Raw genomic sequence first — 13,845 nt, forward strand, 5'->3', positions numbered from 1 at the left:
ATATTTTTTTGGCACATGCTGTCGAGAGCACATGGCAGATGGAATTTGAAAAAAAGGTGTGATGGTCCATTAGCTTTGTTATTATCAACAGGTATACGAGCGTGGTGTTTATTTTCCGCCCATCCCACATCTCCACTATCCATTACACCACTGCATCACGAACAGGTAAGATGCGTTTCATATTGTGCTCTTTCACCTGTTGCATTATTTACATTAATGATATTATCCATTTCTATGAGGTGAGGTGAGATGAAAGTGGGTTTACCGTCGTGCTTGAGAATATTTCGCTCATATGACGACGTGCATGCGTGTGTATGTGTATGTGCGGCTGCTTGTACTAGCCCAGACTTAAGCTGGTTTTATATATAGTGCTAGCCCACTGAGATACCACGCCGCAGTGAAGCATGAATACCCCACTCAAACACATTATACTGACTCCGAGCCGACCAGTCCTTGTACCCATTAATGCCGAGCGCCAGGCAGGGACCAACAAGTACCATATTTTAACGTCTTTTTGGTATGACGCGGTCGGGGATCGAACCCGCGACCTTCCGCTCTCCGGTTGGACGCTCTAACCACTACACCATGGAGGCGGTCACATTTCTATGAAATGAATGGAGTGATTGTGAATAACTGGAAAACTATTGCATTGAAAGTCTTTTTTCACACAACAGACAAGTCACAGGCCATTAACAATGACAAGCACCGTTGTGTCGAAGTCGAAGAGACCCACGTAAATACTTCGAGTTATCCGAGTTACCTTAAAAAATGATGACTAACTGGGATCAAGTTTTTCCTTTGAGACAATCGTGAATTTGATGTTTATCTGTCAAAGGGTTAAGGAGCCAAAGGGTTAAGGAGCGTCTGTTTTCTTAATATGCATTTGTTATTATTGTCTGTTTGCAGTGAAAAAGTACCTATGAATTTCACTTTAAACAAAAAAGTAAATCAAACAAAGTGAAATTAAGATTGCGAATCCTCATAATTTTACCTTGCCAATTAAACATGTAAGTTTCAGAATTTTATTCAACTTAGGATAAAAGTTGTTTAACCAACAATAGCGATTTGAAACTATGATCGTTTGTTCAACAACTTTTATCCTAAAGTGAATAAAATTCTGAGATTTAAATGTTCAATTGGCAAGGTAAAATCATGAGGATTCGTACTTCTAATTTCACTTTTATTTGATTTACGTTTGTGTTTAAAGTGAAATTTATCGGCACGTTTTCACTGCAAACAGACTATATAGCCTAAATATGGTCTTAATTAGCAATAGTATTAGTCAAACCAATTTATAAATGTACGGATGCACATTGCAGTAATGTTTATTAACTTCTTTCCTTTATGTTTCATTATATTTTAATACTATAATAAAAAGTGATATTCATCTTAAACTGCATCAAAATCCATTACGTTCACAATCTATGATTGCTTGGTAAACATTATTTTGTTTCTTGAGTACTGGCGAGCCTGGAATCTAATTCACGGCTTATCTGGTATTTAGGCGCATGATCATAGGTACACTAGAAGGGCCCAGGAGACCAGGGGCCCAATCCACAAAGTGAGTGAGTGAGTGAGTTTAGATTTACGCCGCACTCAGCAATATTCTAGCTATATGGCGGCGGTCTGTAAATAATCGAGTCTGGACCATACAGCCCAGTGATCAACAACATGAGCATCGATCTGCGCAATTGGGAACCGATGACATGTGTCAACCAAGTCAGCGAGCCTGACCACCCGATCCCGTTAGTCGCCTTTTACGACAAGCATAGTCGCCTTTTATGACAAGAATGGGTTGCTGAAGACCTATTCTACCCCGGATCTTCACGGGTCCAATCCACAAAGCCTTCGTAGCGATAAGAACACCGTAAACCTATCTTAAGTTTGTGACAGAAATCTTAAGCGATCCACAAAGCCATTTAAGTGAAAACATCTGGTAAAGTTAATAGAAAATTTAAAAACGGCCAGGGCCTATCATAAATCCAATTTCTGCCGTAAGTTGAGAATCAAGATGGCAAAATATGTTTTGTTCGGCTTATTTGAAGAAGAGTGAGTGAGTTTAGTTTCCGCCGCACTGAGCAATATTTCAGCTATATGTAGGCGGTCTGTAAATAATCGAGTCTGGACCAGACAATCCAGTCATCAACAGCATGAACATCGATCTGCGCAATTGGGAACCGATGACATGTGTCAACCAAGTCAGAGAAACTGACCACCCGATCCCGTTAGTCGCCTCTTACGACAAGCATAGTCGCCTTTTATGGCAAGCACAAGGGTTGCTGAAGACCTATTCTATCCCGGATCTTCACGGGACTATTTGAAGAAGAGTCAACACAGTCAGGACCAAGGGTCTTTCGGGACCGACCGATAGTGTGCCTGCGTTTGTGTTTACCTACACTGGAAGCTGATACAAGCTTGTGTATTGGAATGTAAAGTTTGATAAAATAGTTTCTTTTCAGTTCAACAATGTCTCATTAGTTCGCTGGTGATGTATCTGACACGATGATCATAACTGTGTTTTTGGCCTTATGTTAGCTGTGTTTCGGTGACTGTTTTCAGTCTAGTAACGTTTTGATAACGTCCGAAATGTTTTGGTCAGATCCAGTTTTCAAGTGTACTCTCTTTCGTCCGGTAGTGTATGTACACCTGTTCTCAACTATACCCTCGCGTTCAGACTGACTGACTGAGTATGGTTTTACGCCGCTGTAAGCAATATTCCGGCAATATCACGACTGGGGACACCAGAAATGGGCTTCACACATTGTACCCATGTGTGGAATCGAACCCGGGCCTTCGGCGTGACAGGCGAACGCGTTACTTCTTGGCTACTCCACCGCCCCCTTCGCCTTCAGAGGCAATTCGGCCGTACAATAGCTGACATAAATGGTCAGATTCTGTGATTATTGCTTCCTGTCATTTTATTCCGACCGTGTAAACTGTCCGTCATGATTTCAGTCATTGGTATTTGCAAAGAGATGCAGAAGTTCACAGTAGGCCGCACGAATATTGGTACCTAGGTGTTAAACATAACTCACTAACCTAAAACTTTCACAATAGTTCTGCTCAACGAGCCGCAATGATAATTCACCCAGATAATAATATATTAATGCCTGTGGTCCATTAAACGGCTGATGGAACAGCGCATGACTAGCTGGGGTCATCTCACCTGGCTGTGTGAGTTGCACCTGCATGGGGTGCTTGTGCTGTTCCACCAGCCGTTTGTTACCCCTCGGCGCGAAGCCTGAAAACAGCGCAATATTACATGATGGTTTCGAAAACAACTTTTTTCCGCGATCGATCACAAAACGTCAGATTTCAGATCCCGTTGGGTACAGAGGTTTCAGGGCCATGTGTCTTATTTATGTTTTGTGAACTTATCCCTATTTCGAGATATTTAATCATTCATCGTTCTCATTTGAACCCAAACGGAATATAGTACATTGCATCTTCCATCCCGGACTGCATCAGTTGACATAAGCATCTTCACTAAAAACATGAAAAGATGTAGAAAATATGTGTCCACGCCCAATGGAGGGTGCATACGCTCTGCACATTATGCAATCAAAATGTGCATGCTAAAGATAATAACTACACGTAATTAAAGGCACAGGCACTATGTCACACCACACTTCCCTAAAAACAAAAATTGCATTTCTCTCAATAATACTAACTATTAGCCCCAAGGGAAGCTACCTTATAATTAATTCCAAATTATTACGTTTTTAGATTACAATATTAAACGCAACGTTGCACTAAATCGACTCTCTCGCCCTCTACCAACCGATCATTATTTCAAGCGAAGAGTTATGTCCCTTTGAGCGCTCTTTTCGAATATCCTAAGCACAACTTGTGATTGAAACCAGTTCGGCAAACACCAATATCGTCTGACAGATTTCGATGTATGGAGCAATTGTTTACATAGTAACCTCTGTGGGAAGAGAATGCTATATGGCAGTCGTTCCCTGTTTGGAAGCTGTTCGCCTTGAAGTTTCAGTTATCGATTTCAGGCAAGTCGTAAGGGATGATAAATCTTTTACTGCATCAATAGGAATCAAAAGTGAGTGCACATGACCCAATGTGTATGGTATAGGCCAAACTATTGTCGAAAATGTGTGATATTGTGCCTTTGAATCCACTCACATAAATCATGTTTGGCGTGATATTTATCAGTTTTGTCTTGAGAGCATTACATGAGTACTAAAAGCGTGAGTTTCAAGCCAAAAGCATGACAGTAAAAAGCAGTACTTGGGGCCACGTGGGTCTTATCATTCCGGCCTTGTTCGGCAGGGTCGGAAACTGCATTTTTGTACTCAGTTACCTCCCTTGCCTCGGGAGGATGCGCGGTTTTAACCAAACACACCATCTCTTGTTCTAGGTCCCAGAGGAAAAGATCATGCGGCTGCTTCTTGTGTTTCTTCTCCTGCCACTGGTCATGATGCCCGATACAGAGGGATTTCTCAGTAGAAGGAGACGTCGCATCTGGGACAGTATAAAATGTGTTATCGTGAGATGTGGTAAATATTTCTACTTTCTATGTTTACTATGTTTACCCCAAAAGAGTAAAACCTGTTCACCGAAAGTTCTGATTATTGATATTATTCTATAATTGATATTAATCATTATTTATTGTTTTGGAACAATTTAAAATGTGCCTTCGTGGTAAGTTACAGAATAACTGTGCTTTCGTATGTAGTAACAGAATACAGACGCGTTGCAAGACAATTTTTTCGTGTAAGTCCGATAGGTTGCAAAGCTTCATATATAGATAGTATTGAGGTTTTGCCGAACCTTTTAGAAACAATCACGTGTAAGTCCGGGCTTTTTTTAATAATGGTATCTATGCCCCTGGAATAATCTCCCAAATAAAAACCTGTTTCATGAATGTTCGTACAGATGAGTATTATTCAGTTGTTAATAAATCCAAGGAGTAACTTATTAGAGAATTAGGATAGGATTTGGGTGGGGTAGGGATGGGTGTGCGGGGTGTGGTGTTAGTTGATGGTTGGGGAAATGAATGTACACTGTAGTTATAAACTACAAAACCACATATTACCCTAAAACTAGTATTGAATATCTAAAGCTTTCGAACTATTGAGAAAATACAACATAGAAACAGGCTATAGATCACCAACAACTGAAGAAAGATCCCCACACTAAGGACCATGGGGACGTGTAGTACTTTTTCTACCTGTTGGACCCAAGTTGCATTTACGCCAACCCTTCAGCCGTTTGTGATTGTATTCGACTTTAGCCAAACATTAAAAGAACATATGTTCAGTGACTAAAACACGTATGAAAATACTTTGTTTGAAATGGGACTTTCGTACCCTCTCAGGGAGACAATCATTTAACGCTACTTTAACCCCTTTGAATTTACAAATGAAAGCAGGATGCCGCCTTATGATGACCACTCATGAGGAACGTGAAGATCCGGGTTAGAATTGACCTTCAGTAACCCATGCTTGTTGTAAGAGGCGACTAACGGGATTGGGTGGTCTGGCATGCTGACTTGGTTGACACATGTCATGGTATCCCAATTGCGTTGATCGATGCTCATGCTATTGATCACTGGCTTGTCTGGTCCAGACTCGATTATTTACATACCGCCGCCATTTTGTTGGAATATTGCTGAGTGCGGCGTTCAACAACAAAACAACCAACCAACCACTCATGAACAACAAAGCCCAGTGGATACATCGTCTTCCTTGAGAGCGCAGTTTCGGTGTTTCGATCCCTTGCCGAGCCATACCAAAGAAGTTAACAGATGAATCCTGACGTTACCCGGCCTAAGTAAATGCGTTTAGTTTTACGCCGTTTATAGCATTATTCTATCAACATCACGGGGACTCCAGAAATGGGCATTGCAAATTGTACCCATGTGGGGAATCGAAGCCGTTTCGTCTGCCTGACGAGCGAACACTTTAGCCACTAGGCCACCCCATAACCCCTCTCGGCGTTAGAGGTGCCCAAGAGTGTTCATTTCGCTCTCGGATTCAAGTTCCAGATAGTGGACAACGGACTGATGGCAAAATTCAGCTGTGTAGTTGATGTCGACAGGGGGCGGTGGGGTAGCCTAGTGGTTGAAGCCTTGGCTCGTCACGCCGAAGACCCGGGTTCGAATCCCCACATGGGTACAATGTGTGAAGCCCATTTCTGGTGTCCCCCGCCGTGATGTTGCTGGAATATTGCTAAAAGCGGCGTAAAACCAAACTCAGTCAGTCAGTCAGTGATATCGACAGCAGCCATGTTTATTATGGTTGTGGAACCATGATCGAAATGGTACAAGTTAATGTCAAACACGTGACAGAACGCACACCAGGACCGTTGGGCCAATGTTCCCGTTGCGGAAACCCGCTTCTGTCACTTACAGAGCTGCAGAAGTCGGACGACGTTTCTTCATCATCGACGTAGTCGTTGGTGAGGCAACGGCCTTGACCGACGCCGCACAATCCGTCCGCTTCTGTCCATGATCTCTGCCCGTCTCTCTCATTGGAAACCGTCTCTCACTATGGCAGGGGAATAAGCCTACCCGGTATTAGTGTAATATTCATGGTAAACCACGGTTTTGTTTCTTGGGAGATACAACATCATGTCACAACAAAAAACCAGGGTGGCGTAAGGCGACGTTTAACCTCATCTCGATGAACTCACCTTAACAGACACTTGGTACTAACATTTAGGATTATCGAAAGGCTGGGATGTAGTGGTGTTCATTATTTTCTATACAACAACCGGAAATGTATCAGGGTCCTGTATATCAGTCAAAGTTAAATCGATGTTATTTTCCTGTAAAGAGATTTTTTCACTTCTATACCTAATTCTTATCCCGCAAAGATCCAGGTATTCAGTAACCCATGCTTGCCGTAAGTGGCGACTAACGGGATTGGGTGGTCTGGCATGCTGACTTGGTTGACACATGTCATAATATCCCAATTGCGTTGATCGATGCTCGTGCTTTTGGTCACTGGGTTGTCTGGTCCACTCCATTATTTACAGACCTCCGCCGAATAGCTTGACTGTATCTCAGTGCTGCGATAAAAACAACAAACAAACCCATCGTTTCTTGAAAATATTTTTCTGTTTACATTACAAGTGAAATTAAACGTGAAATAGCAATATAACATTCATTCTTATGCCGCTTCATTCTTTTTCAGCAGGGAAGGTTAATGGACGTGACGTCAGGGATCTGGATGAAAACAACGATGGTGAAATCGACCAGTCCGAGGCAGAAAAGGTCATTGGCGCACGTTTTGCGGAGGAAGTACTTTCTCATGCGAAGGAACATGGTAAGTGGATTTTACTTTGTGTGCAATAAAGTTAGTGAATAAGTATGCCGCTTTTAGCAATATCCCAGCAATATCCCAGTCTTTGGCGTGGGGACGGTAGGTAGCCATGTCGTTAAAAGCGTTCGCTGGTTCGCCCGAAGACACGTGTTCGATTCCCCACATGGGTACAATGTGTGAAGCCCATTTCTGGTATGGTTTTACGCCGCTTTTAGCAACGTTCAAGCAATAAAATTAAGGGGGACACAAGAAATGTGCTTCACACATTGTACTCATGGTAGGGAATCGAACCCAGGTGTTCGGCGTGACAGGCGAACACATTACCCACATCGCCCCCCACCATACAAGTACAAAACTATGTCAATCTACATTCATTGTACTGAGTGAGTGAGTAACTGGAGTTTTACGATGGTTTTAGCAATATTCGAGCAAAATTACGACCGGGACTCAAGAATTGGTCTTCACACATTTTACCAATGTGGGTGATCGAACCATCATGACCATCAAACACTTTACCCACTAGGCTACTCCACAACACTCAGTTTAATGATGATGTGATACTATTCACAGGGAATTCCAAAGTGACCTTCGAAGAGTTCAATCGCAGCCTCCGCAGCTTGATGGCAGGTAGGTTCCATTTTTTCCATCTTTGGAACCGACCATATGGTCGCCTGGAAATAGTTTGACAAAACTACGTTCTAACAAAAATCTTGAAAAATAGCTTTGCCTCATAATACCATAATATTGCGCTTCAACTACTAGGTTATACCACCGTCCCAATATATTGTTGAAAATATTGAAATGAAAGTGAGGCGGTACCCTGCTACAAACAGCACTGCAGCGCAATGGATTTTGGTATAAAGGGAGACAACTGTTTCCAAGAATGAGGCATACCAATAAAACACACTGAAGTACAGTTACGAGTTAAGTTTGTATATGCAGAAACTTACTCACGTCAGTCTTGGAGACCCATCCGTCTATTGTGCCGCAATTCGTGAAGCAGATGTGTTTCCTTTTCGGCATTCCACAAAACTTATGAGTGAGTGAGTGAGTGAGTGAGTTTAGTTTTACGCCGCACTCAGCAATATTCCAGCTATATGGCGGAGATCTGTAAATAATCGAGTCTGGACCAGACAATCCAGTGATCAACAGCATGAGCATCGATCTGCGCAACTGGGAACCGATGACATGTGTCAACTTTAGCGAGCCTGACCACCCGATCCCGTTAGTCGACTCTTACGACAAGCATAGTCGCCTTTTACGACAAGCATGGGTTACTGAAGACCAATTCTAACCCGGGACCTGCACGGGTCGGCACATCGTATGATTATTGGTTCGAATACCGGGTTGCCCTGGTTTATGTTCTAAGTTTACTTGATCCATTTCCACTTTGACGTGCCTAACTCTGGGTTTTCCTCATACAATAGGCTGACACGCTGGGATAGAACTGGAATACTTCTCAAAGCGGTGGTAACACAAACCCAACTCACTCACTCACTACCCGTGAAGATCCGTGTTAGAATCGGTCTTCAGTAACCCATGCTTGTCGTAAGATGCGCCTAACGGGATCGGGCGGTCACACTCGCTGACTTGGTTAACACATGTCATCGTATCCAAACTGCGTAGATCGATGTTCATGCTGTTGATCACTGGATTGTCTGGTCCAGCCTCGATGATTTACAGGTCGCCGCCATATAGCTTGAATATTGCTGAGTGCGGCGTAAAACTAAACGCACTCACCCACTCAAAGCGGCGTGAAAACAACCTAACTCACACTCTCTTTGCTGTTTAGATGCCGATGCTAAGACGGAAGACAAGGAAGAGGAAGATGGGGAGTAAAGTTGCCATGGCAACATGTCGTGGATGAATAAACTTGCAAACTGTCACTCGTTTGTGTCCTGATTTAGGTTGACCCTCTACACCATAGATTTAGTATAAACTGAGACAGTTTAGCGAGTCTCGCGAGTTTCAGCTAAGATTTTTGTAAAGCAGAACCAAAAGGCCGTTATGAATCCGTTTGTTTGTTTCACATAATTCAAGCAACTGTGTATGACAGTAGTCTGTATATCGTTCAGTGTGGATCAGACAATCCAGTGATTGACATCATGAACTTCGAGACCCGTGAAGATCCGGGGTAGAATAGGTCTTCAGCAACCCATTCTTGTCATAAAAAGGCGACTGCTTGTCGTAAAAGGCGACTAACGGGATCGGGTGGTCAGGCTCGCTGACTTGTTTGACACATGTCATCGGTTCCCAATTGCGCAGATCGATGCTCATGCTGTTGATCACTGGATTGTCTGGTCCAGACTCGATTATTTACAGACCGCCGCCATATAGCTGGAATATTGCTGAGTGCGGCGTAAAACTCAACTCACTCACTCACTCACTCATGAACTTCGATCTACGCAGTTTGCACACAGCAACTTGCCACCTGCAGTGCCGCACCTGCAGCTTGGGTTATCAGGGGCAATAATGGACTGTTTGTACGCGCTTCGAGCATGCACTTGTTGTATGGAATTTATCCCTACAGAAGTACACTTTATTATATTATCATTATTATATGACGTCAGTCTGTAAATAATCGAGTCTGGACCAGACAATCCAGTGATCAACACCATGAGCATCGATCTAGTGAAATGGGATACGATGACATGTGTCAACCAAGTCAGCGAGCCTGACCACCTGATCCTGTTAGTCGCCTCTTACGACAAGCATGGGTAACTGAAGATCAATTCTAACCCAGATCATCAGGGGGTCTTAAAACGCCTGAATGACAAAAACACGAATTAAGGGGTAACTGTTGTGTGTTAAAGTTACAGACATAAGTTTTACGTTACATGCTAGTTTTAAATGTCTAACTGTGATATTTTAGTTCCTTTATTGTCCCTTGTCGACAGATGTTACACTATAACATTATCTGTTATTAACGTATGGCCTGATCAGACACGACATATTGCCAATGTGACTTACACATTTTAACTCACTCATTCAATTGGTTGATTGCCTACCTGTTTCATAGTATGGTATAGAGTTTGAAGTCATCGTTCTCATACCATCTTTGTTGAAGAATTTGGTCACTCATTTTGGTCACTCCGTGTGGTCTTACTCGTAAATTACCCGTAAAGATCCGGGTTAGAATTTTTATTTTTTAAAATTTATTTTATTTTTCATGAAACCAAATTGATCATCAGTAACCCGTGCTTGTCATAAGAGGCGACTGATGGGATCGGGTGGTCAGGCTCATTGACTTGGTTGGCACATTTCACCGAATCCCAATTGCGTAGAACGCATGCTGTTGATCACTGGACTGTCTGGTCCAGCCTCGATTATTTACAGACATCCGCCATATATCTGGAATATTGTTCAGTGCAGCGAACAACAAAACTCACTCACTCACTTGCTCGTAAACCCGTCTTTTGTTGTTCATTTGCATTTGCTAGGTGCGCTGTACTTATGGATCTGTTGATCGTAATCATGCCTTGGTTTGCACAACCACAATACCTCTACATACCGTATCTGTCCACTATGCTGACAGTGACGAGAACGAATGTCTCTGCAGCTCTAACGCCATACATACTAATATTTGTATAGCGCCAATATCCAGCTCAGCTGCTCAAGGCGCTTTGTTTTTCCCTCGATCCTTGAATATCGATCTCAGCGGCACCGTATTTTCAATATTCAACTCCTTGGGGATCATACAACTCTTGCAGCCTTTGGGCGCACCAAGATAATGTGGCCATCCTTACGAGGTAGCCATTTACAGCTGGTTGGACTGGGACATATTGAACTACCATATTTTGTGATCGGACAATACATGCACTTTTACACGCTTCTCTTAACCACGGACCTAACGCATTGCCCACACTGATGGGGTCACAGGAGTGTCACAGGGAAGGGTATAAATACAAGGAATATCCCATCATTGTTACTGTGTTGTGATTTGTCTACTTCTGGTGAGTAATATATCAGGAAACTATTTAACCTGCTTATCTCAGCATTTGCAGACGCTTTTTACATAATGTCAGCTGCCCAGGGTTACATATATTCTATTGTGCATATAGCTTTAGAGGGTATTCGTAATGTTTGCTTGGTTGTATGGTTTATTGTTTAACACCGCACTCAGCAATATTCCAGCTATATGGTGGCGGCCTGTAAATAATCGAGTCTGGACCAGACAATCCAGTGATCAACAGCATTATCATCGATTTACGAAACTGGGATACGATGACATGTGTTTACCAAGTCAGCGAGCCTGACCACCCGATCCCGTTAGTCGCCTTTTACGACAACCTTGGGTTGCTGAAGGCCAATTCTAACCCGGGTCTTCACGGGTATATTCGTAATAATAATCAGTCAAGATCGGAACTCCACCAGGTGAGAATGCGCTTATGTGGCGTAGCATTATCAACACGCTAACGCTATTGAAACGTTATTTCCTCAGTATATTTTACTGCAAGTTATAAACGGAAATATAGTTTAAAAGCCATCGTAATATGCTTATAGTTGACATTTTTTCAATGTTTAGGAAATTCCGAAATCTTTCGTGGATTGTTTATGTTTACTGCAGAATACATTCGACAATGCGTTTGCTCCTTGTTCGGTGACTTTATGAGAGAAATATTATTGACTTCAGTGTATACAAAATTCTGAAATCGTGCCAGGATTGTTCATGTTTACTGCAGAATACATTCCACAATGCGTTTGCTCCTTGTTCGGTGACTTCATGAGAGAAATATTATTTAGAAAATATTATAACAGGCTAACATGACTTGTCAATTTCTTGTAAGTATAACATTATTACACATATAATCATACAGTAGTACAGTGTTTACTCTGATTATTTTCACATTATATCATCAGTTACAGATATTGTGTTTGTTGTGCAGATTGCTTTAAAGGGCATTTGTGTTAATAATTTGACAAGATATCTGAGCTCCACTTGTTAAGGATACGTTAGACAACTCAGCAATGTGAACATCCGAACGGAAGGCAAACATTGTTTCCTCAAACAAAATCGGTGACTTTATGATAGAAATATTATTTAGACTATAAAATAACATACTAACATGACTTCATTGTTAAGAAAATTCTCAAATCGTGCAAGGATTATTTATGTTCCCTACAGAATACAGCCCACAAAATGCGTTTGTTCCTTGTCCTCCTGCTTGTGGCCACAGTGATGGTGTCAGAGTCTGATGCCTGGAGACGTCTTCGTGTTCGATGGCGAAGGGTTGGCAGAATAGCTCTCAAAGTAGGAAAATTTGGACTTGGATTGTTGGGTGAGCGACACATAGAAACAGACATAATGCAGGGTTGTCTTTGGCATTTTGTATTCAAGTATATCTTGAGAAGTTATACACGGCGTCATGGTGTTATGGAATGCATCTATGGACATTTGAATGTTTATTTCATATCAAGATTCATATCTTGATCAAAAAGAAGACTCACTTCTCATGATGTCAGTCACTTAATTGTCAGGTCCAGTGGTTTCTGATCGCCGTTATGTACCTTGAATGTAACTGAGGGATTTAAACAAACAAACATACAGACAAACACACAGTTCATGGTCCAATAGGTGACTTTCTTTCACTGTGTATCTTTCCGAACATTATTATTTTACCTTCAGGCAAACGTGATGTGGAAAGCCTTGATGCAAACATGGATGGAACAATTGACCAATCAGAAGCTGAGACGATAATGAACAGACGATCGGCCATGGAATTGCTTTCTTTTGCAGATCAAAATGGTTAGAGCTCATGCATACTATCTCAGTTATACAAATGTAATCTTTACTGAAATATGTTTTATGAGTCAGGAAGGGTTGACAAGATGGAAGATGAATACTTCTGTATCTGAATATATGAGTGAGTGAGTGAGTTAATATTTAACGTCACATCGGCAATATGTCAGCCATATCGTGACGAGAACATATTTGACATTGAAATGTAATATGTGTATATTATAAAAACCTGTCTGCAAAGGACAGTATAACAACTAGAATATCACAATTACAACTAAAACTAGTGTGGAAATTTAAAACTAATAGCACTATTTGGACAATACAATATAAAAAATTGGCTATAGATCGCCAACCACTGAAAGTAGATCACCATACTAGGGACCATGGGGACTTACAGTACTTTTACTTCCTGCATGGACCCTAGCTGGATTTATATCATCCCTTCAGCCGCTGGCAGTATCTGAATATATATTGTCACTGACCTGAACAACATTTCTCCATGTAGGAGACACAAACGTGAGTTTGGAAGAGTTCGCCAGGACCACCGAGAACATTGAGGAATGAATTGAGGTAAGGAATATGAAATCTTACAGAAATGTTTCTGTTTTATTGAGTAGACACCATTGTCACCATAGAAGATCAGGAAATATATGTTTAACATTTTATGTCAAATTGTGGAACATTAGGTGATTCGATGTGTTTCTATTGCAGATAACCCCATTGTAGAGAGAGTGGCACTACACCATTGAAGTTGATCTCGTAAATGATTCTGAATGATTCCGTTGCAAGTGTATGATTTCAATAAATCATCATAACCATCAA

The 13,845-nt window shown here is 41.7% G+C and overlaps 1 protein-coding gene and 2 long non-coding RNA genes across 4 annotated transcripts; all 3 read left to right on the plus strand.

Annotated features, from left to right (window-relative positions):
• LOC124256960 lies at positions 1–9,169 on the plus strand. Its single transcript, XM_046690921.1, has 5 exons — positions 1–165; positions 4,376–4,514; positions 7,155–7,286; positions 7,854–7,910; positions 9,076–9,169. Exons 1-5 carry the CDS (start codon positions 16–18, stop codon positions 9,120–9,122), a joined length of 525 nt encoding a protein of 174 aa, XP_046546877.1. The 5' UTR covers positions 1–15; the 3' UTR covers positions 9,123–9,169.
• A 1,449-nt stretch (positions 9,170–10,618) lies between these two features.
• LOC124256966 lies at positions 10,619–13,024 on the plus strand. Of its 2 annotated transcripts, none has more exons than XR_006893148.1 (3): positions 10,619–11,236; positions 12,409–12,562; positions 12,910–13,024. It is a non-coding gene; the product is annotated as an uncharacterized LOC124256966 (long non-coding RNA). The 2 variants fall into 2 exon arrangements; XR_006893149.1 differs by having other exon boundaries at positions 12,409–12,534.
• A 440-nt stretch (positions 13,025–13,464) lies between these two features.
• LOC124256965 lies at positions 13,465–13,845 on the plus strand. Its single transcript, XR_006893146.1, has 2 exons — positions 13,465–13,593; positions 13,735–13,845. It is a non-coding gene; the product is annotated as an uncharacterized LOC124256965 (long non-coding RNA).

The sequence above is a fragment of the Haliotis rubra genome, unplaced genomic scaffold, assembly GCF_003918875.1.
Source record: "Haliotis rubra isolate DU_JTF1 unplaced genomic scaffold, ASM391887v1 Scf645, whole genome shotgun sequence".
NCBI lineage: Eukaryota > Metazoa > Mollusca > Gastropoda > Lepetellida > Haliotidae > Haliotis > Haliotis rubra.

Bases quoted from the DNA above. Each gene is read 5' to 3' on its own strand.
- LOC124256960 (XM_046690921.1), top strand. From the start codon at position 16: ATGCTGTCGAGAGCACATGGCAGATGGAATTTGAAAAAAAGGTGTGAT. The intron at 166-4,375 runs GTAAGATGCGTT...CTCTTGTTCTAG, and splicing joins CACCACTGCATCACGAACAG to GTCCCAGAGGAAAAGATCAT. The intron at 7,287-7,853 runs GTAAGTGGATTT...TACTATTCACAG, and splicing joins TTCTCATGCGAAGGAACATG to GGAATTCCAAAGTGACCTTC.